Source organism: Fusarium tjaetaba, assembly GCF_013396195.1.
Source record: "Fusarium tjaetaba strain NRRL 66243 chromosome Unknown NRRL66243_c0000011, whole genome shotgun sequence".
In the NCBI taxonomy this organism is placed as follows: Eukaryota; Fungi; Ascomycota; class Sordariomycetes; order Hypocreales; family Nectriaceae; genus Fusarium; species Fusarium tjaetaba.
The window spans coordinates 68,715-91,195 of record NW_023501207.1 but is presented as its reverse complement, the minus strand read 5'-3'; the positions used below and the strand labels follow the sequence as shown (position 1 = coordinate 91,195).

The 22,481-nt window shown below is 47.8% G+C and overlaps 10 protein-coding genes across 10 annotated transcripts; 6 read left to right on the top strand and 4 right to left on the bottom strand.

The window, feature by feature from the left end:
- Positions 1-129: 129 nt before the first annotated feature.
- Positions 130-1,432, bottom strand: FTJAE_383 (uncharacterized protein; the record flags this gene model as incomplete). Its single annotated transcript, XM_037350170.1, has 3 exons — positions 130-436; positions 497-663; positions 863-1,432. 3 exons carry the CDS (start codon positions 1,430-1,432, stop codon positions 130-132), a joined length of 1,044 nt encoding a protein of 347 aa, XP_037212501.1.
- Positions 1,433-2,596: 1,164 nt separating this feature from the next.
- On the top strand, positions 2,597-3,983 carry FTJAE_382 (chondroitin AC alginate lyase; the record flags this gene model as incomplete). Its single annotated transcript, XM_037350159.1, has 4 exons — positions 2,597-2,611; positions 2,661-2,721; positions 2,781-3,065; positions 3,130-3,983. 4 exons carry the CDS (start codon positions 2,597-2,599, stop codon positions 3,981-3,983), a joined length of 1,215 nt encoding a protein of 404 aa, XP_037212500.1.
- Positions 3,984-4,383: 400 nt separating this feature from the next.
- On the bottom strand, positions 4,384-5,722 carry FTJAE_381 (alpha-galactosidase; the record flags this gene model as incomplete). Its single annotated transcript, XM_037350148.1, has 3 exons — positions 4,384-4,871; positions 4,923-5,591; positions 5,644-5,722. 3 exons carry the CDS (start codon positions 5,720-5,722, stop codon positions 4,384-4,386), a joined length of 1,236 nt encoding a protein of 411 aa, XP_037212499.1.
- A 500-nt stretch (positions 5,723-6,222) lies between these two features.
- On the top strand, positions 6,223-6,976 carry FTJAE_380 (uncharacterized protein; the record flags this gene model as incomplete). Its single annotated transcript, XM_037350137.1, has 3 exons — positions 6,223-6,427; positions 6,481-6,791; positions 6,851-6,976. 3 exons carry the CDS (start codon positions 6,223-6,225, stop codon positions 6,974-6,976), a joined length of 642 nt encoding a protein of 213 aa, XP_037212498.1.
- Positions 6,977-7,059: 83 nt separating this feature from the next.
- FTJAE_379 (uncharacterized protein) lies at positions 7,060-10,320 on the bottom strand (the record flags this gene model as incomplete). The annotated part of the gene is made up of 5 exons (XM_037350125.1): positions 7,060-8,285; positions 8,345-8,708; positions 9,399-9,505; positions 9,558-9,962; positions 10,044-10,320. 5 exons carry the CDS (start codon positions 10,318-10,320, stop codon positions 7,060-7,062), a joined length of 2,379 nt encoding a protein of 792 aa, XP_037212497.1.
- Positions 10,321-11,440: 1,120 nt separating this feature from the next.
- FTJAE_378 (ITR1-inositol permease) lies at positions 11,441-13,252 on the top strand (the record flags this gene model as incomplete). The annotated part of the gene is made up of 6 exons (XM_037350114.1): positions 11,441-11,630; positions 11,682-11,977; positions 12,033-12,362; positions 12,405-12,471; positions 12,527-12,717; positions 12,767-13,252. 6 exons carry the CDS (start codon positions 11,441-11,443, stop codon positions 13,250-13,252), a joined length of 1,560 nt encoding a protein of 519 aa, XP_037212496.1.
- A 1,236-nt stretch (positions 13,253-14,488) lies between these two features.
- Positions 14,489-16,114, top strand: FTJAE_377 (cytochrome P450 monooxygenase oxidoreductase; the record flags this gene model as incomplete). The annotated part of the gene is made up of 2 exons (XM_037350103.1): positions 14,489-14,603; positions 14,652-16,114. 2 exons carry the CDS (start codon positions 14,489-14,491, stop codon positions 16,112-16,114), a joined length of 1,578 nt encoding a protein of 525 aa, XP_037212495.1.
- Positions 16,115-16,292: 178 nt separating this feature from the next.
- FTJAE_376 (myroilysin precursor) lies at positions 16,293-16,768 on the bottom strand (the record flags this gene model as incomplete). Its single annotated transcript, XM_037350092.1, has 2 exons — positions 16,293-16,501; positions 16,555-16,768. 2 exons carry the CDS (start codon positions 16,766-16,768, stop codon positions 16,293-16,295), a joined length of 423 nt encoding a protein of 140 aa, XP_037212494.1.
- A 1,122-nt stretch (positions 16,769-17,890) lies between these two features.
- FTJAE_375 (phosphotransferase enzyme family domain protein) lies at positions 17,891-18,426 on the top strand (the record flags this gene model as incomplete). The annotated part of the gene is made up of 2 exons (XM_037350081.1): positions 17,891-18,121; positions 18,181-18,426. The coding sequence occupies 2 exons, from the start codon at positions 17,891-17,893 to the stop codon at positions 18,424-18,426; spliced, it is 477 nt and encodes a 158-aa protein (XP_037212493.1).
- A 575-nt stretch (positions 18,427-19,001) lies between these two features.
- On the top strand, positions 19,002-19,970 carry FTJAE_374 (lipase esterase; the record flags this gene model as incomplete). Its single annotated transcript, XM_037350070.1, has 1 exon — positions 19,002-19,970. The coding sequence occupies one exon, from the start codon at positions 19,002-19,004 to the stop codon at positions 19,968-19,970; it is 969 nt and encodes a 322-aa protein (XP_037212492.1).
- Between the last annotated feature and the right edge of the window lie 2,511 nt (positions 19,971-22,481).

Below are 22,481 nucleotides of genomic sequence, written 5' to 3'. Positions count from 1 at the left end.
AACCTATCACTTAGGGCACATATTTGCCAAGCGCAATCTGACACTCAATTCAGTACAAAACATTCCGCAGCAGTCACTTTGTATCTTCGTCCTTCTGCTTCGATATACAGAAATTACCAGCGCGAAACCTCAGACCGAAAGGCGGTAGAGGAGGGTCCCATATCCAAGAACGTCAAAACCTCCACTGTTAGGGCCATAGTTACCGCCGCCGCCTTCAACCCCAGCGGTAGAATTCCCATTGGTTTGATCACGATACGTTTTGGTCCAGGAAGCGTTGGCGTGCTTGATGTCGTTATAGTGTGCATAGACAACCTCAAACCCTGGGCGATAGGTGTATCTGCTGTTCGCTGAGATGACAGTCTGATTGCCCTCATAACTCTCGTACAGAGTATATGGCACGTCGTATCCAACGTTGTACTTTGAGACATATTCGGAGCTGATTCATATTAGAGATTGGTATACAATACTTGGCGTCGCCTCAGATGGGTTTACTCACGCATGAAGCCCAGCGTCTCCCAATGTAGCAAACAAGTCATCTCCTTGGTTAAAGCCTTGTTGCATAATAACCCCGAGTAGAGAGATATCCAGAGTAGCGTGGCCTTGATCTCTCCCAGCCTCTTGGCCCTGGGACAGAATTTTACCACTACCGGACTCGGTGTAGTTCTTTTAAATGAAGTTGTTGATCGCTCCGCGTCCGTCTCCGTTGAGGAAATAGTTTTTGCCATAGTCGTACATCGTTTGGTTGTCAGTAAAGACACCGATTGCCATGATATTTGCAATATTGCAAAAGTCCCAGTTTGCATACTATGAACAAGCAATTAGTTAGATGCTGATAGTCAAGACTCTTCAAAAGGGGACTGACATAATGATACTCGTCTTGTCCATTATGGGTTGTCAAGAATCTGTAGCCCTCCGAAAAAAAGACATCCTGGAGGAACGTCTTCATCTGTGTCTGATCTGAGGTACTCCAGCCGCTGTATGAACGCAAAAGCTCTGCTGCATTAGCAAGCTGATAGCCGTAGATACCAGCGGCAAGGAAGCGATCACTGCTACCACCGATAGCTACCATGGTAGACGACCAAGCATTGAGAATGGCAACAGCAGCGTCGGCGTATTGGACGTCTCCCTGGATATGCCATCGGATAGCAAGCTGATACGCTGCATGTGCGTCGTTATAGAGACGGCCATAATTCTCCGCATGAGTACCGTCTGAGCCGCGGTAAATGGTGGGCTGCGGATCTGCCTTGTATGTTGGTGACGCACGGCTATTGTTCAGCAAAAGCTTCCAGTCTGTCGTCCATGGCTCATCGCCCTTGAGTACGTGATTCTTGGCTCTGTCTAAGTCCTTAGACGTGTGCAAGAGGCCAGGATGGACGAAGCCGGTCACGGAGATGGCCAGTGTAGCGAAGAAAACGAATACTTTAGGTAGCATATTGGGCGAGTTCAAAATGATTGTTTGGTTCCAACTTCAACTGCCTGGGAACTGACAGTTATTATTATAGTAACTCTACAATCGGGCTAAGGGCATAAGTGGTTCCGACACGTTGTGTGAAGACAACAGCCATTGAACCAGGTGATGTCCAAACTTGGCAGAGATCTGATACCATGTATCATGAGACCAAAGATGCGAAAACAATATGCGAAGAGTCAACCCATGATATTTTCCGATAGCATGCTCATAACTGAAAGGATCGTCACAAACCTTGCAGCGTTGTACTTTTCAGTTGCATGCCCCAGTGCTGGATACTCAGGTTTCTTACAAATCGACAAGACTTCGTTTCTGGCTCAACCATGCGACACTCAATTATTGGCAGTCTGCAAGGTACATCTGAAACTGCTTCATCCACCACTTATTCGTCTCTTGGCCATACCGGAATGTGTAGGCATGCGGACCACCTTGGCTTGTTTGCGACAGTTTCGCATACTCCATAATGCGTGTCAGGTGAGTTAACTTAACAGTATGGGATGAGGCTAGCTGCCACCGCTTCATTGGACGGAGAAACAGCTACTGGTCGCCGTTCATACTATGCTCCATGCCACCGCATCTCGTTTAAAATTCCCCACGGCACTGAAACAGCCGGGACCCCGAGGCCTCGCATGTAATAGCATAGGAGCGTAAGTCCCCCGATTAAACCAGCCGCGGGAGGCGACCGATCAATCGACCGATACGTGCCACATGGTCTTCACTCTATCATGCAACTCCCATGATGAAAAGTGCTGCAAGAGATTATCCTCCACTCTTGACCTTGCGATCATTCCCCAGATTCCCCAGACTTTCCCCGCAATGCATGCGCGATTAATTACCCGGCTGGACTTGCTGATCTGGGTCTGTTACGCCGAAAGGTTTCCAGGGTATTGATGAACTTGAGATTATTTATCGGAGCTGGCCCGAGCGATCGCCCGCGATGTGCCACTAAGCCGTATTGACCATCCATCATCAGATACCAATGGCGTCACTATTCTTTGCTTATAATCACACGGCGCATAGTGCCTGCTCTTGATCTCTGCAGTGGTGAAAACCTATCAGATAACTGGTTCAGCATCAGAGCCATTCACCAATCCTCGATCTTGTCGATTTCAACGAGAACTCTTCAACATGAAACTGCTTACTGTATGTGCACCCTTGTATCACATGTATCACTTGGCTAACAAATACTTAGTTCTCATTTTTACTCATATCGGCCGTGGCTGGTCTTGTGCAGGATGTCCCAAGCATCAATGGTAATTCTACCAAGCAGAATATCAACATTAACACCATCCATTATTGACACTCTATGCAGCTGCAATCCCGTATGTTCCTTGGACTGAGGGCATGAAGCGGAAGCCATCCGACTTCAACCATCCGGGCCTCTGGCATTCTCACAACGACCTCGAAGTCATGAGAAACGGCGTTCTCAAAGGACTTGACCCATGGAAGTCAGGCTACGAACAGTTTGCCAACAGCAGCTTTTCTCAGTCCTCCTACCAGATGAGGGGTCCATATGCTGTGATTTCTCGCGGATCCATCAGCAACTACACCTCATTTGCGAATGATGCCCGTGCCGCTTACCATAATGCTATCATGTGTACGAGCCCTTTCTCCTCTCTATAGATTTATGTGAGGTTTCGTAGCTAATTGCGATACAATAGGGTATATCACTAAGGATCAAGGTCATTGGGATCGCTCCACAACCATCTTGGATGCTTGGGGCACAAACCTGACCAACATCATTGGGACCGACCGTTCACTGCTCATCGGCATCGAAGGAACTCTATTTGCAAACGCTGCAGAGATCATGCGATGGGAAGGCGGATGGACAGAGGTAGGAGCAAAGTGGCAGGGAGGCCAAGGATTCAGTATTCAACTCTACTGGCTATTCCTTCGACAGAGCTTGATTATTGGCCAGGCCAACTACGGTATCGCCTCTATCAAAGCCTTGATGGACTATGCTGTATACCTGGAGGACGTATCAGCATACAACTTTGCCCTCTGGTCTTGGAAGAACGATTGGTGCGCTGGTATCGATGCAACCATCAATTCCAAGACGGGCCAGAACTCTGAGTCCGGTCGAGATCAGGGCCACGTCATGTCTGGTCTTGGTTGGCTTGCTCTTGCCGCTAGGACCTCCAAGACTCAAGGCTATGATCTATTTGGGTATGGAAACAACTTGCTTCTCAAGGGAGCAGAGTACGCAGCCAAGTACAACCTGAACGAAACAGTGCCGTACGACTCGAAATGGCGCCGATGCGAATCAGTGTTAGTCAATGGTCCCTGGCAAAATATCTCCGAGTTCAACAGAGGCATTGTTCAAGAGGTTTCAGGTGTAGTCAAGAAAGCGCCGGCGGTGTGGGATCTCCTCTACTATATGTCAGAATCCAAGGGACTGAACAATCCATGGACTACCAAGGCCAAAGAAGCATATGATGCTGCAAGTGGAGAGGTTGTGACTGGAGGTGATATGCCCGGCTTTGGAGATCTGCTGTGGGCTACATCAAAGAAGTAGGCTGGCTTTAGGATAGCCCCAGAGATTAAATAGTTTTAATAGGAGGAGTTTAACACGGAGTGTTGTTCTCTTGCCCAAAATCACGCATGTGGCCCTCTAGCCTGGATGGTAGAATTTCGTAATTTCGTCCCGCGATAGAGTTAAATCTAGACTGCTGGCTACATGTTATGATGTGAAGTATCGCGCGATACCGCCGGAAAATTTAGTCCACTCTGAACTCAACAAAGGAGATAACAATGTGATTCATGGTTGCAGAAACTTGAACAATGTAAAACTCAACATTATATGGGGGAGACATCTATGGTCTATACTTGGGATGGAGCCACATCAAGCGACGTGGAAGGAATGATAGACTCGCTAGAAAGTTCTAGTTTAATTACACTACCTAGTCTAGATACTGCTATAGAACGTCTCGCTCTCTCGAAAGGACCAGGACCTTGGTCTGCGTCGGCTTGATACCCTTCAAGCTGACCTTGCCTCCGGATGCAGTAACTACTTTTCCTGCCCAGACATCTTTGATCTTCAACTGTTTCTGAACAGAAAGACCTGGAATATCCTCCAAGGAAACCTCAACGTCCACGTCGTCGCTATCATAGTTCTGGACCAAGATCACATGTCGCCTCGTCCCGGAACTTAGTGGCCCTGCCCAAACCTGATAACTGCCTTCCTCCGATAGCTTCGGCAGATACACAGCAGCCTTGCCTGCGTCATCCTGGTTCAGAGCGATGATTTCCTTGTTCTTGTAAATGGCGAGCGAGGTGTCGCTGATGTTTTGGAGATTAGCGCCAATGATGAGGGGAGACTTCAGGGCAGCCCAGAAGGAGAAGTGTGTTTGCTCTTCCAGCTCCGTCATGGTCCAAGTTCCAATCTCCAGCATATCCATGTCGGCTAGGTCAGAAATTAGTACAATTTCTTGCAAGCAGAAATAAATACACTTACCCCAAGAGCCTGGTTTCGAGAACGGGCTCATTTCTCTCATCTTGCGTATCATCGTCAGAACGCTAACTCCAGCGTAGCCTTGGTTCATACAATACGCTGTCTTGCATATGCTTGCTCTGTCTTTAGAGAAAGACGAGTAGATGTCACCCGACATTCGGTAAGACTCGCCTATTTGGTCGGCCCAGAGCCAGGGGAACTGATTACCCCATTCGCAAAGCGAATAGAAGATCTGGCGACTCGAGGCGGCCAGAGCGTACGACATCTTGAGAAACCGCTCCTGAACAGAGAGAGTGTTGCTTTGGAAGCCACCACAGTTGTCGTACTTGAGGTAGTCGACACCCCAATCAGCAAAGGTTTGTGCGTCAACTTCCTCATAGCCATAGCTACCAGGATACTTTCCGCACGTAAAGATCCCGGCATCGCTATAAATACCGATTTTGAGTCCCTTGGAGTGAACGTACGCAGCCGTGGCAGAGATACCACCGGGAAACCTGGTATGGTTTGCTGCAAGCTTGCCGTCTGAATCACGCTCACTGTCTTGCCATCCATCATCAATCAGCACGTGGTCATAGCCAAGCTTGGCAAGACCAGTATCGATGAAGGCGTCAACGGTTGACCGGACTAGCTCGTCGCTCACATTGAGCTTGAAGCTGTTCCATGAGTTCCAACCTTTCTCAAGTCAGGACAGTACTTGCAGGGAGATGTTATCAACAGCACTTACCCATCTGCGGTTTCTGGGCCAGGACCTTGGCCGCCAAGCCCAGCTTTGCGGACAGTAAAACGAAGATGATGGATTTCATTGCGATGAACTAATTGAGGTGCCGGGAAAAGTTTGTGTTACATGGAATAGGACCATAAACTTGTTCCGGCCTCAAGTATTCATGGTCAGATGAATTCGATGCTGGTGATTAAGATCCTGTGAAATACCTCCGCTGTTTCTCCCACGCTGCCTGATACAGGATGTTTATTTTTAGGGGCATGACTTAGTGAACGGCGGTTCGGACGAACTACCGGACCAATACCCCATACCCCGGACTCCGCAGTCGGGTCTCCCCAACCTCCCGGAGTCACCCCGCACTTCTAATACCACACTAAGATTAGTGATGAGTGGCGGGCCATCTTTCGGGATTGAGACCTGTTTCCTGGCAGCTGTTTAGTCCTTAGTACCAGGGAGGCTTAGTAATAACCCGGCTTTGATGTTTGGGAAAACAATCTGATATCATCCAGGCAGCGTTTTATATCATCAAAGTTACATCTCCTTCTCTACACATTCCCCGACCTAACTCAAGCACTCCTCAACATGAAGTTTAATTTATCGCTGGCATTGTTCTCTGCCGTTGCATTATGCAATGCGAAAGTCTTTGATAGACAACCACTGTCATACGCGCAGATCCCAGAGGACATCTACCAACCTCCAACCAAGTCGGGAGAAACTACATTACTTGACCTTATCAAGTCCCGTGACGATCTGTCGGAATTATTGAAGCTTGTCGAACAGACGCCAGGTTGGTGACTTCAAACTCTCGACCGTGACAGGTTCAAAGCTAACTGGATAAAGGTTTCGCCCAGGCATTTAGCACAAGCGCTGACTGGCAATACACATTTATCGCGCCGTCCAACGAAGCGTTCAACAATACAGGTGAATACTACAAGACATTTGCTAGTACACCCAAGGGACAATGGTGGTCTGGACAGATGCTTCAACATCACTACATTCCCAATTCGCGTCTATACACAAGCAACTTCACTTCCGAAAAGACTCGATTTCAACTGGGTTCTTACCTCTATGCGTCGGCACAGATCAAAGGCGGAGATCTTATGCTCAACAATATGGCCACCATCATCGAAGGCGATATCCCTGTAACGAATGTAAGTGCACGGGGAGAGAGAAGACCAGACTAGGAGTGATTGGTGACTAATGATTACAGGGCATTGTACACATCAGTGATCGCATTCTGGCCCCCGACGCCATGGTCTACGAGGCTGACATTGGAACAACTAAGCAAGGCTTTATCCCCGGTTCTTGCTCCAATCCGGATCTACCTTATTGCTGAGCATGAAGAGATTGGGAGTATCTAGACTTGTGATTCTGTATACAGATATCTGATAAGTGCATGGTATCATTATCCTAGGCTTATCAGAACCCAGTCTGGCATTCTTGCCAGAAATTATACATCTTTTGCTCCATGACGTTCTCACACCAGATAAACTTCTTCAACCTCATCTCCACTAGCTCCCAGTCTCGCTTGTAGCCAGCTGAGTAGAAGCACCGATAACGTCGCACCAACGCTGCCGCTTGCTTTTCATAGAGTTGACCCTTAGTGAGGCCTCCAGCCATATACAGCAACCAGATTGTGATGTCCGGTGCAAGCTTCCACGGCGACATTTGTCTTGTGAAGTCTGTCATACAATCAAGGATCTTGGTGACACACGTCTCGGGCGCAAAGTACCCTCCCCAAACACCTTCAGAGAGTCGATATGTACAGAGATAAGCCGCAAAGAGGCAAGCTCTGTAAATCAGGGCTTCCTCGCTTTGGGAACTAACGCTTCCTGTTGTACTGAGAAGATCCACGAGTCGGGTCTGCAACTCAGCTTGGCTGTTGCATAATGGGTATCCCTCATCATCAAAGTCCTCCATCAACGGTACTGGATTAGCGAAAGTATCCTCCTTGGCATCATCAACATGACTGATGGACGCTCTTGTCCCTTGGCGTATCGTGTCGACGATGAAACATAGCGCATTGAGGTCCTCGAACACAGCAGATACCTCTGCAGGCCATCCGTGGCTATGCGGAATAAATCCTTGCGGCAAGGTAAAATAGCCGCGGTACGCCTCATCCTCCCGTAGGCGCGTAAATATCCCGCGATTGTCGAACTTCAACAGTCGGGGTGCACCAGTTGCAAGGGAGCAGATGATGTCCTGCCAGAGCAGAGCTCGCTGAACTTGAGTAACGTGAGAGACACTGTATTGACTGGCCAAGATGTTAGGTTGAGATATTATCGTTTGGAGCCCACGCATATGTGTAGCGGCGCAGGCACTACCAGGATATGTATCGCGAACTCGATACTCGTAGCTGATAACCATGAGAATGGCTGTTATGGTATGTAGTATTGCCGAGTCGCCGCCAAAATGGGACAAATCTCGATTGAGAGAACCCAGAACCTGACTGCGGTGGTGCATCGTTTCGTAGTTAGGCTGGAAGTCATTGGCTGCTAAAGCTAGAAGGAGAGATAGAGCATGGAACAAAGACTTGTGGATCAACAAGGGCGCCAGACCATCTCCATTACACAAGCCTTGGAGCACAACACAATGTGTCTGTTGGTCAATTCGGAATAGCGGTTCACCGGCGGTCTTGGCTAATGCTGTGGATGCGGATTAGCTTTATATTGAGCATGAGGATGAGAAGGACCCTGTGCCCTACGGTGTCTCAGTAGCTGTCGCAGTCGCTCAGGACTCTCGCACAGAGTGTCAAACGGATCGAGGAGACTGGGGGAAACTCGAGACAAAGAATTGGCGCACATGCTGTTCACCCAAGTATGTTTAGCTTTAGGAATATTTCCAAGTCCAACTATAGCAACACCCTTCATTTGCACATCGGAGGTGTTGAGATTATTAATAGTCCCGCCGGTTTTACGAATGCGCTCCCGCCTTTGACTGGTGTTATCGCGGGTTTTCTCAAGCCTGATTGCATCATGTTGAGTTAATTGTCGATGCTGACAGTCTCGCTCGCGGTCGGGATGTGAGAAGCACAAGAACTCCGACATGATCTCGAATGTCCATGGGCTCTGTTATATAATTCCAGGTTTTACATATAGCGTGATTTAGTAGACAAGGCGTATATATATGATAGAAAGTGACAAGACTGAATAAGAGAACGAGGTCTAGTCAAGTGGGGGGGTTATATGTGACATGGCTAACTAATTGCCGGACTAAATCCGAAGTCTCACGTCCTGGATATGACGCGTTCTAACAGGGGTGTCTGATTGGTCTCTTTATATAATAGCCTACCCTGCATTGACAACAACGATCTTTCGTATTTATAACAAGGGCTTTGTCTTTACTTCTACTCCAGTCAAGTTACTGGCATTGTCTAATTAATTTAAATCTACTGTTGATTACACTCTATCCTTAAAGCAATATCAGTATGTATTTTACTTCCATGTTGCATTTAATTTATCTATCAGTCGATGCACCGGCCAGCTTATGCTTTTCCCAAAGCCATCCACAAAACCAAGCACTTCTTGTTGTTCTACAGGATCAGTCAATAGGCAACCGCCTCGACTGTCAGTAAACATTTTTATTAGGAGAACTTATTCAAAACTCACAAGTGAAAAGCATATGATGTACAGTGAACCCAGCACCAACTACGGAAGGGTTGTGAATGCCGAGACCGATAGCGATTTGAAGGTCGTGCAAGGCCGCTTTCTTGCATCTCGGTGTTAGCCAGTAAGCGTTCATGTAGATGGAGGACATACATCTGCAGCTATCCGATGCTCAATAGTTTTCAAGCTGGAAACCCAGAGCCTGGGTTCAGAGATATGCAACAGAATGCGAGCTAGACAATAGTGTTGATACCCCATGACTGCAAAAGCGTAAGTTAACTATCTCAGCTATCAGGCATTCAATGCACTCACCCTGAGCAGGATTCATCATCCATACCACAGGGAACGCGGTCTTGACACCAGTAGAGCCACCCTCCATGTCAGAGTGATAAGGATGATAATGCGCTGGTATTGAATCATGCCATAGGGCAACCTCTTTACCAAGATGCGCCCACGTTTCGTAGTCAGGCTGGGCGCCTGGGCCAAAGAAAGTTTCTAATACCTGGCAGCAGATAAGAATAATCCGATTCGCAAAGTCCTCATCAGTCGTCTCTATGAATGATTTCGAGCGTCTGTATTTATTCAGATCTACTTGCATGGGCTCGCCTTTAATCAGAGAGATGTGCAAGTTCTGTCGGAGCAGAATCCAGCTGGCCGCTTCGCTCAAACCGCCTTCAGCTATGAAGTCGGGGATGTTATTCCAAAGTCGTGCGCATCCTATGAGATGAGTTCCAGTATCCACATCTTTGAGATCATTAACGCGCAAGCTGTAGCGAGGACTCTGTTGAGACTACTTACCACACATCTCCTCGTACAGCCTCAGAAGGACTGCTGTTGCTAAAAGGTTCTCGTCCAAAGATGACATCGGGTCATCTAGAATGGGGATCAAAATGCGTAAAGCATGGCTATGATACTCTTCACTTTTTTCGTCTTCAACACCAGTGATCATGACCTGATGGCGTGATGAGAAAGCTTGGATGGAGTATGCCAGAAGGGGAAGTTGGCGAGCCCTCTTCGGCACTTCACGGCCAAAGCGCTTCGAAGGATCGCAGATATCAATCTGGAAACTGAACATTAGCGAGACACTGTTGTTGGGGTGACCATAGCTTAACCTTGATGAGAGATCTTGCACATAATTTAATAAGAGAAACGCTTCCCGTCTAGTTCTTATCGGGGACGTTAATCCACGTGGGCTGCCAATTTGACAGTTGGATGCGAAAGACGCTGGAGAAGACAGCCTTACTATGCATTAACTTGAGACCCATGTTCAATGCTTCCGACATTTCCTATCAGGAAGCTAATTTTATATAGGAAGGACAGTCTGAAGCAGACGTGGGGATGGGTTTAGCTAGGTCACGGTAATATACGTAAACTGTATGATTTTAAGTCTGTGATATATGGGTACTAAGCTCTGCATGTAAGGTTTTAACAGCCGCGCCGATTTTTGGGCTTTATAGAGTGATTATCAATTGGTACCAGCATTAGATTAATGCGTCCGCCAGAGAAGAGTTGGCCAAACACATAATGGATGAATAAATCCAGAACATGGCATGGTTCTCCATGGGGTAGTCCAGCAGATGCGCCACTGATCCCAACTCGCTCCAATGCATGAGACGCTTAAAACGATGCTAACAGCTCTTGACAAATATGGGGTGTTTGTTCCGGGGACAAACAAGACGGTCTCCGCAAGGTTCGGAACAAAAACACCAAAACGAGAAGAACCGCAAATTTCGATGCCAGTTCTCTGCTAACGGAAGTGCCCTGACCACGCAGTAAACTGAACCTTGCCTTGCTAATTACTCAAGGAAACCAGCTCCGACAGACAAGAAGCCCGTTCTTTTACCCCAGACTCTTTCTCACGCTCGGGGATTCCAAAACATGGAGCCGAAGGTAGTCAACACAGACGGGTGGGGTGGTTATCTGGGGAAGCGTGTTTCTTCAATCCAGATGCGATGCAGGAGCCCAACCGCTGCCCCCGCTAATACTCCAAATTTTGAAGCGATCTAACCCCCAGAAAACAAGGTTTCTTGGGATCGCAAGAGGGCGCTAGGCCAATGAATCAACATGTAATTGTCGCATGAATCGTTGGCCTCATGAGAGTATATATATGGCGTTGCGCTCCGATACCTTCCTCACGACAGGCTTGCCCATCTACATCATAACATTCATCTCTATTTTAGTCTTCCATCCTCAACATGTCTTCTCACGATGATCACAAACCCTCAACTGAGGGTGCCGTAGAAAAGTCAACGTCCACCAATGTCGAGCACCTTGAAAAGTCCCACGGCACCGTTGTCGAATTCGACGACTCCATCGAAGATACCAAGCCTTCCAAATCCGTTTGGCTCATCACATTTACCGTTGCAATGGGCGGCTTCTTGTTCGGTAGGTAGTACACTCACTTCACTTCTGAACTCTCCTAACAGGACTTCCTAGGTTATGATACTGGTGTCATCTCAGCTGTTCTGGTTACAATCGGCGACGATCTCGGCCATAATCTCGATTCTCATGAGCAAGAGCTTATCACATCTATTACTTCTGGTGGCGCTCTCATTGGTGCTCTGATGGCAGGCCTTCCAGCTGATAAATACGGCCGTAAGCTTGGAATCTACATTGGTTGCTTCCTCTTTCTCGTTGGGTCTGTGGTCCAAGCTGCTGCCTTCAATATTGCCGCCATGACTGCTGGACGTCTGATAGTTGGATTCGGAGTAGGATCGGCGGCCATGATCATTGTAAGAGCACAATTCTACTAAAAACGGTCTTGAACTGAGCCACTAACGCATTCAGCCTCTTTATATCGGAGAGCTCGCCCCAGCCAAGTACCGCGGTCGTATGATTGCCTTTGACAACCTCAGTGTAACACTGGGTCAATTGGCTTCCTACGGTCTGGGAGCTGCTCTTACTGATGTTCCTCATGGATGGAGATACATGATCGCCATCGGCGGTGTGCCCCCAATCATCCTTGCCGCTCTGCTGCCTCGTTGCCCCGAGTCACCTAGGCAGCTTATTGCGCATGGAAAGAGAGACGAAGCTGAGCAATGCCTGCGACGTGTTTACCCTGCTGCAACCGAGGACCAGCTCAAGTCTAAGCCTGAACGTATCATATGGACTGTTGAGGTTGAGTCTTCGGTTGTGGCCAACAAGTCTCTTTGGTAGCAGTTCAAGCAGCTTCACTGTGTGCCATCCAACCTTCGTGCGCTGATTTCTGCTTGCACCGTCATGGCCAGTAAGTCTTCGACATTGCCTATGGGTCTGAAACTTTGTCGCTGATAATACCACAGTCTCCCAGCTTGGTGGTTTCAACACGCTCATGTACTACTCTGCTACGCTGTTCTCCCTGGTCGGTTTCAACAAGCCCACCGCCGTTGCTATCGTTGTTGGTGCTACAAACTTCCTCTTCACATTCGTCAACTTGGTTGCTATAGACAAACTTGGCCGCCGCATCATTCTGTTAGTCACCGTGCTGGGCATGGTAAGATAGTCTCAAGTACTCAGAAAGGCCACGATACTGACATTTTCAGGCTCTGAGCATGGTCATAGCCGCCATCGCATTCCACTGGATCCCCATCTCTAAAGACCTCGTTCTCCAGGCCGATTCCGTCAACTGGGCTGGTATCGTCGTGCTCGTCACCATCATCTTCTACGTCGCCTTCTTCGCTACGAGTGTAGCGACCATCGGCTGGGTCGGAACAGAGCTTCTACCTCTGGAGGTTCGCGCGCTTGGCACGATGATGAATACAGTGACTTGCTGGGGCTGCAATCTCATCATCGCGTCGACCTTCCTCTCCATGATGAAGACCATGACCCCTAGCGGCGCGTTTGGCTTCTACGCAGGTATTTGCTTCTTTGGGTGGATCTTTGTCATTTTCTTCTACCCCGAGGTGAAGGGTCTTCCGCTTGAAGAGGTTAGGAAGGTCTTTGAGAATGGGTTCGATGTCAAGTTGGCCAAGCAGATGCAGCGCGATCTCAAGGCTGGCAGCCAGGCTTCTGTGGCGTCCAAGGCCTAAAGGAGGAATCTCGCGTGTTGCATAGCATGAAACTGTAGAGATGGTACTTTTCAGGATGTTTTCCATATATTTAATAGGTTATGTCCCGTTAGAGTTCAATACGGTCTCCGCTTGCAGTTTGCTTAACACTATTTTTCCGGTCACGAACGTGCCACTTCCATCTTTGGCTTTTGTCAACATCCTTGCAAATTGAAAGATTCAGTTAGAAACATGAGCGCCATGATTCAGTTCACCTATATTCTGCATTTCCGGTGGGGCTTGCTTAGTTCTTTGACCACTACGCTAAAGGGCGTAACATAACTTACAGTTACTTGTTCCTTCAGGTGAAGATATCTATGACCTAAATTATCGGTTCCAAGCTATCTCTATGAGTTCAGTCGACTCTGGTCTCATCTTCGATCATAAAGAGGTTAAAAGTCAACTTTGACGATTTGCTTTACTCAAGGCAAAGTGTGAACTAAGTACATGCTTAGAAAACTGAGCAGAGGCCAATAGAAACATCTTGTTCTCCTTCCTACTTGTGTCCTACTGGTGATGTACCCAACGTAACTTGTCAAGGAGAGAATCAAGGAGCCAAGGCTCAATGTTACTTTTTAAATTCATCACATCAAATTCGTTATTCGGGTAGAGGAGATTATGTACAGGTTGGGAGCATCGGTGCCACAATAGATAAATTATCTCAGTTCACGTCTGAGCCTGCCCTCTGAAATCCTGACAGGATATGCAGATGGAGCAACTTGCCTGGTATGGCCACTTAAAAATAGCTCAATATGTCAAAGTGGTGTGTCTGGAACAGGCAATTGTCCCCTAGGGTTAGTCTGACATTTGTTAGTGGACCCGGTGGATATGGCCAAGCGTATGAGGAAAATTGTCCCGAACTTCTAACAGAGATCAAGGTTCGAGAAGGGAGTCGACCCCGCTATCCAAGCTTTAGGTCCCCCATGGAATCTTAGGGCTGCTTCCCTTCTGAACTGGCAAGGAAATATTCAGATTTCGCGGGGTAAACGGACGTGGGGCAAATTTGCTGGGGGCGGAGAAAGTCGCCGAATGTGGCAACCTCTCGATCACGATTGTATTGAGCAAAGACAAATTCATTTATCGTGGCAGAAGCTACCATGTATAAGAAACCATATTGCCATCTTTAGCTATATATATCTACAAGTTTGCCTAAATAACAGTCTCTTCCTTTACCTTCTTCTCAGGAAGAGTCTTTTACTATTATCGAGACACTCAACAATGTCTGCTTCCGTGGCCTCCTTAGGCTCAGCGCCCTATGCAGCTGTTGTGGGTGTTGCTGTAATCATCTACTTCCTCATTTACCCTTTCATTGTCTACCTCAAGGACCCCAAAGGTACGATAACATTTCTAAAGAGGAAGCAGTCTTACTGACTCTAGCTAGGTCTTCGGCGCTTCCCTAACATGTCCCCATTTTCCGGATTGTCCAATCTTCCCTTCATGATCCTCGCTCATGGAGGTGCGCGGTCGACTCACCTCGCGAAATTACACAAGACGAAGCCCATTCTCAGAACGGGGCCAAACTCATTGTCCTTCGCCGGCGGTCAAGCCATCAAAGACATCTATGGTCATGGAACTCCCTGTATAAAGGACGAATCATACATCGTTGGAGCCGGAACGCACTTTCACCTAGCTGATGTCGTCGATAAACACGAGCATGCAAGAAAGCGAAAGGTCTTGTCATCTGCCTACGCACTTAAGAACCTCGAGGGCTGGGAGTACAAGGTCGCCGACAAGGTGCAACGAATGATCAATCATTTTGACAAGGTCTGCACAGATCCGTTGCCCAAGGGTGTCAGGTTTCCTGACCCCCAAGATGTCAATCTTGACTTCCGCGCCTGGTCCAACTTTTTCTCTCTCGACGCCATCGCCGACATTGGCTTGTCCGAAAAGCTTGGTCTTCTTGATCAAGGCCATGATCGTGTGGAAGCTCAGCAGACATGCGGTACGGTTTATAAGGCTAATTTACGCGAGTGCCTTTATCCCACTGCGCGCAAGCAATCCTATCTTCTTTGGACCTACGAACACTACAAGTTGCTCAATAAGATCTCCAACGTCATTCCTTTCTATCGAAAGATGTCAAAGTCAGCGAAGGGCTGGGATGATATTGTATTGCGACGAGCTCAGATACGCTTGGATCGATACCAGAAGGGTGAAAAGCTTGATGATTTTTTCCAGGCGCTCATGGAGGACAAGAACGGCAACTCGCATAAGCTCGAATGGGGCGAGGTTGTTGCTGAAATCAACATCATGATGAACGCCGGGAGCGTCACGACCGCGATTGCTTTGGCCAACATTCTTTATCAGTTGATACTCAACCCTAGGGTGATGGAGCTACTGCGACAAGAACTTGACTCTGTCCTAGAGCCCGATGAGGTCGTTGCGCCTTACGAAAAAGTCAAGCATCTTCCCTACCTTCGCGCCTGTCTCGATGAGTCACTTCGTCTCTGGCCTCCGACTCCTCAGAATCTTGGCCGTCAGACTCCTCCAGAAGGATTGACGATCATGGGGCAGTATATCCCGGGCAACACGTCTGTTGGAGTGTCTGCTCTCGTAGCACATCGCGACGAGAGCATTTATCCTGAGTCAGAGAAATTTATTCCGGAACGATTCTTGGGCGAAAAGGGAAAAGAACTGCAGTCCCACTTTATTACTTTCTCAGCTGGTGCTCGAGGTTGCATTGGGCGCAACATATCTTACCTCGAACAGGCTGTTTGTCTTGCTTCAATAGTTCACCGGTATGACTTTGCCCTACCAGCGGGCTTTGAACTAAAGAGGGAGGAGACGATGAACCACATCCTGGGGCCTATGCCTGTCAAAGTGTGGAAAAGGAATCTGGAAGAGTAAAAGCGACGGTTTGGGAGTGAGAATATAGCTTAGACATGAGTGTGAATTGCTTAGAGGACGAAAAACTATAATGATGACTACAGCTCAATCCAGACTGCAGCATGTCTGTGATAGCCTTCGGTACTGGCAAACACAGAAATGAGTAGTTTGACCTTTGCTATACTCCGAGCATCCCCGTTTAATTGAAGGGATTGCAGAAGTAGATAACGTTGACAGTCCAGCCATCCACAGTATACAACACCCATGGTTTTCCATTCGGGTTAGTACCCTTGTAACAGTTGTACGTGTGAAACCCGTTTGTTCCCGTACCAGCCCAAGCATTACCCTGCTTGCCGCCTGCATCCGCGAAGATGTTTGATGTAAAGGATACACCACTGCTGAAGGTGCCTAGATCCAGTTAATCGCTTCTTATGGTAGCCTATAGACTTAAGAAAACGTACCCTTTACTATTTGACCTTCCCAGATGATGTTGCTTCCATGAACGACGTCAACATAGTCATCAGGACGGGATCCTCCAGTGGCAGAATGCCCATCGGCATAATATGCTATACCGCTGGAAATTTCGTTGCCCTTGTAGGAGTTTACTAGGTAGACGCTATCGCGGGCAGCGACGGCGCCAGCGAGAGCGGAAGTAATGAAGGCGGTGATCTTCATGTTGATTGTTGAGTCGCGAGGCTTAGTTGGATGTTTTCGTTTCTACCGACAAAGACAGTATGTATTTATATACCAAAAGAACATATGTTTTCACAAACGATGCAATTGTAAACCAATAACAACTAGACCGTCAGTACAGAAAGCAATCTCCATTCTCCCTGCAACCATGCCCATTTAGTCTAGATGCCCGATTACCATGCTGACATCAGCGGCCTTCATTCAATGCGATGCTACTCAGTGCAGTACCTCAAAGTCAGCGGCCTTCACCGTATTGAGAAGCTACTACAATGGGCGTAAAGATCTTTTGCTATCAGTCCATGAGTCGTGGCATAACTACAGCTTTTGCGCTGTAAGCAATACGAGATCTAACGGATTAAGGTAGCATCTTACGATGGCTCGGACCGCTTTTTCGGAACATACGATGCCGGGCTGCCTAATCTGGTAGGGCTGACACTGTGATCGCTGCTAAGGTGCGTTTTCAGTACATTCTCGATTGTAAATCTAGGTATGTTTAACAGTTACAAACAGGCTGCTAGTTGCAGTGTTGAAATTCCTTTCGGTTTATAATAATATAACTAGCTAAAGGGTTTAAATTCTATTGTGAAGTAAAGTACAATCCTAACAAAACTCGCCGCCATCAACCCGGAAAATACTCCCCGAGCTATGAGTACTCTTAGGCCCCAGGAGCCACGCAATCTGCAAAGCGACCTCATCAGGTTGTTCGTACTTCCCCAACACAGAGGGGGGCGGAGGAGGTAGGTCACCAACTACGCTCTTCATCAACGGCCCGTGAGTCCCACCTGGCGACACGACGTTGATCCTTATACCATGAGATCCGTAATCATGGGCCGCACTCATAGTTAGTCCAATGACAGCGTGCTTAGATGTTACATATGGTGCACAACCTGGAGCGCCCTTGGAACCTAAGTTTGAGGCGATATTCTCTATGCTTCCGCCGGACCGCATGTGTCGCATCTCGGCACGCAGGGAGTGCATCATTCCTGTTATATTCACTTGTCAGCCCAATCCTATAGTGGAGGGTATGCGGTAGTAGGAAACTCTCGTACCGCCCATGACGAGGTTCTAATCGTCGTCCCCCAGAAGCGCTATTGGCTTCTGGCCATGAAACTTTCCAACTGTTCCAGCAACGGCAAGGAAAGATGGTTCTATGCTAGGCACTGCGCTACTTGGATCCGCGTTGAGTCGCAGCAAGCCGCCGTTAAGGATACCAACACCGGAAAGCCTTTAGGTCGAGCCCATGAGAGGTATGACGAAGAGGTGAGATACGTGAAGGAGAATCTACCTTTAGATCGACACGCCATTGTCCACGGAGACTTCAAATTTGACAACTTGGTTTGACTCAACTTGTACGACAGTAAAACATACGGGGTTCTGGCAGCTACCTGCTATAGATCCATCGTCCGGATGAGCCAAGAGTCATCGCGATCCTCGATTGGGAACTTTCCATCATTGGCCATCCACTAATGGACCTCGTCTTCTGCATCAGTCCATTCTTCACAGACTACACCAAGAGTAGAAAATTATCTCTTTCGTTCAAGGATTCCCCATGCAAGCCAGATAATCGAGCAAAGTCGGGTATTCCTGAGCCAAACGAACTTCTGGCCCGCTATGCAGAAATCGTGGAATTCGACATGTGACAAGATAGCCGGTTCACCACCTTCGAGGAGCCACTATTGCCCATGGTATCCAGACTAAGGCTATTATTGGACAGTCTAGTAGTAGTTTTAGCCACCTGTACTTCTCCAAGACAAGGCAGGGGATTGAGGCAGCTCTGCGCCGTATAGAGGCGTTGAGGGACCAGCAACCAGGAGATAGTAAGCTTTAAAAATTTAGCCAACCCTTTCCCAGATCAAGATTCTATGAAAAGAACCTGTAGTTACTCAAGACTTCTCGAATATCAAGTTACATAAGACAGGATAGATTGGAACAGGTGATGGGAAGACTATCCACAATTGATTGACAAATTCAGCAAATACCTCAGCAACACCTCGGCGACACCTTGGCAACATCTGAACATAACGGTTAAAGTCTAATTTACTAGTCTATATGACCCATATTTCCCCGTTACGTAGTCATAATCCCGATGGATAAACACAGAACAGCACAAACTAGTGAACTTGCCTCTACAACCTGTCTCATACTTCCACGAGACGGATAACTGCGCCTCATCTAGAACATTGAATTTCTCCAAATTCTAACTACTCTCTATCCAATGACGCTTCGATATGAACCCGAATTTTGGTCAGTCCTGGAGCCGCTGGTTCCCACACTGCCTAAGCGAGAACCGCTTTCCCTGGATAATATCAAGGCTGGAAGGGAGGCACGAGAAGATGACATGAGGGCTGCGTTTGAAAGCTTGGATACCTGTCCAGACGTGAATCAAAGATCTTATAACATTGAAACCCCCGATAGTTACACCATATCCGTTCTTGCGCTCACGCCAGGCGTTGCTCAAGACGATCCAGGGCCGTGTCTACTTCACTTCCATGGAGGTAGAATGATCCTAGGATCAGCCGAGATTCAAGCAAAACCGCTAGCACAATTGGTCAGCATGACAACAGTTCCTGTGTTCAGCGTCAACTATCGGCTAGCCCCAGAGTTCAAGGGAACTACTCCTGTACAGGACAGCTACACAGCTCTGCTCTGGCTACATAGCAAAGCACAGGAATTCAATATCAACCCAAGGAGAATCGGTGTGATGGGTGAGAGCGCAGGCGGGGGTATCGCGGCTGGTGTTGCGCTTATGGCTCGAGACAAAAGATTAAATCCGGGGCTGGCGAAACAGGTCCTAATCTATCCGATGATCGATGACTGCAACATAATTCCCAACAAAGCGATCGAACCTCTTGCAATTTGGAAGACCACGGATAACACCACAGGTTGGGCTGCGCTTCTAGGCGATGAAGCAGGGAAACCCGAGGCAGTTAGCATCTCCTATTATTCAGCTCCTGCTCGGGCTCCAAGTCTAGCTGGTCTTCCACCAATATTTATCGATGTTAGATGCCTTGATATCTTCTTACAGGAGAATATCAAATACGCTATAAGACTACTGGCCGAGAATATCCCAACCGAGCTACATGTGTATCCAGGCTTGCCTCATGGCTTCGAGTTGATCGCACCTAACATCACCGCTACAAAGAAGGCCGAAGAGAATCGTTACAGAGCTATACTAGGCATTTAAACTAGCGATATAAATAAATTTATAGTTCTGTTTTGGTTTGATCTTAGGCAGCATAAATTATGGTCTAGCCGGGCGGCATAAGCTGCACAGATAGTTTCTAAATGATAATAACGTATATTTAGCTCATAGGCAATTCGTCTTCAGACTCATAGACACAAGCTTGCTAAGTCTGACTGTTGTATCCCAAGACGTGTGGAATATCAGGAGTACCAGTGAGCTGATAGTCTTTCAATATGCTAGGGCTATTCCCATGGACCTCAGCTAGAGCAGCTCTCTCGGCAGTGTGTGAACAACTGTAGATTGCTCATGAAACTGGGAGTAATGTACGTAAATTGGTTGGGACATAGTGATTGCCAATCATGGCCGCTTCGCTTGTCTTGCGAGGAATCGCGGCTGGCACCGCTGGGTAGACACGCAGCCCCTCGTGCAATACTGCAAACCTGTACTCGAGCCTCTGCACGCTGAGAAGATCGATTTCCTCCTCGCTCTAGAAGCGTTCCTTTAGTTCTGCATATAGCTTCATCAGGATCGGTCCGTATATCACCAGTAGGTATATAGTGCCAGCCAGAGTGAACGTCTTCCCAAGCTTCGGGATAGCCGAAACTAAGTTCGTTGGGGGCAACTCGAACGATGTTGCCGTAGATTTGGTGCAGGCCGTATATCTTCTTATGTCCGGCGCCGGAAGTCCAGGCCAAGGGAAAGGGTGTCTGTGTCATGGACCATAGTATCGGGCCCGGGAATTTGCGAAGGGAATGAAAGAAGATATTGTATATTATCTTCCCGACGAGACACAGTACTAACTAGCGGCCACCGACTCATGTTAGCTGGGACGTCTGTGCAAAGCGGTATTTGGATGTCTGAGAACGTCGTACTCACACTGGCAAACAGAATGGTCATGACAGAGCTTGTGCTTCTTGACCCAACGAGAGAGGTTATCAAGCGAGACATGGCTTGTAAGAATATATCAGGCAATCACGCGTTGCAGTAGTAGGGAAGGCGGTTTTCAGGCAAGAGCTTATAGATCAAAATTGAATCTTATATAGACAGAGTATTAACTGAGTTGATGCCATGGCTTGATTCAAGTTATAGATTTTGTTTAATACTTGTTGATAATGAATTGAATTGAAAAAGCCGAGGAGGGGTCCACAATTACACCTCGGCAGTTTGGCAGTTTGGCAGAGGTTAGTTAGTGTTATCTAGATAAAGATATACATTTAGACCTATAGCCAATGGAAGCGGTTTAGAAATCTCATATAAACAAGCTTTTACTTAACTATATATCCATTTTATCTCTGAGTCTTTGAAGTAACTGGATAAAGACAACAAAGCTCTTTTTATCTTGACAGAGTATAAAGGCGAAAATTGCAGTTATTGGTGCCGGGTAGGCGATTGTGTAAGCAACCAATGAAATGCCCCTGTTAGCACGCGCCTGTCTGCAGGCATCGATCGTGACTAGCGGCTGGCTAATGGCCGGCGCTCTATCCGTAGAAGTTAATTTGTCAGCGATCTGAGATTAACTCCACATATAAACTCTAATCGCCGTATTTATACGACGCCCAGGACCCATGTGACGACGCAGTATCCTTTTGCAACGCAACACAGAAGCATAGTATGATTAGAAAGCGGAAAGGTCACAGAAAGTCCCGAGAGGGCTGTGTTCAATGTAAGGAAAAACACGCCAAGGTGAATATCCCCTCCCTCTGTTAGTCTGTACCAAAGGGAGATAACCCGCAGCTAACCTCTCTAGTGCAACGAGGTGCATCCGCGATGCCTTCAATGCGAGCGGGCCAACCTCGCGTGCAGCTTCTCATCCCCCACGCTGACCAAGCCACCACTGAACGAAGACAGCCTAGCTGATCTGGAGTTGCTGGAGCACTGGCACCGATACCCTGTGACGGGCGACATGACGGACTACGAGGCAGCTGCAATACAACCTTGTTCGCTTGGGCTTTTCTCACCACTACTTGCTGAATAGCATTCTGGGCCTCACCGCTCTTCAACTTTACAGCGAAGATCGATCTCGATCCAAATGGTACGTCAGAGCTGTTGTTCACCAACAGGCTGCAATTGCTCGAGCTAGACCACATTTTGAATCCTTGACTCAAGGGCATGAACAAGCTCTGCTCGGGTTTTCTGCTTTCATGTCAATGTATTCTGTAGCGGAACCAGTCTATCGCCCCAGCGGTATCTGCTCCGAAGCACCATTTGACCCGGTTGAGGAGCTGCTGAGAGCACTTCGCTTCAGTAGGTCTACAATCATGTTTGTACAGCAGAGCTTTCCACCCGCCGTCGTCTCGGGATCATGGCTCCTGACCAAGTTCGTCACTGATCACAGAACTACTGGGAACGACCTTGAAATACGATATCCACAGCTTGCATTACTACAGAGATGCATAGTTGGTCAACTTGAAGGGGTTCATAGGAAAGCATGCCTCCATGCGGTGAGAACACTCTTCCGTCGTATTGCAACGCTTTCGGACAACGTCGGCGATCCTGAGCCTGGAAAGATAG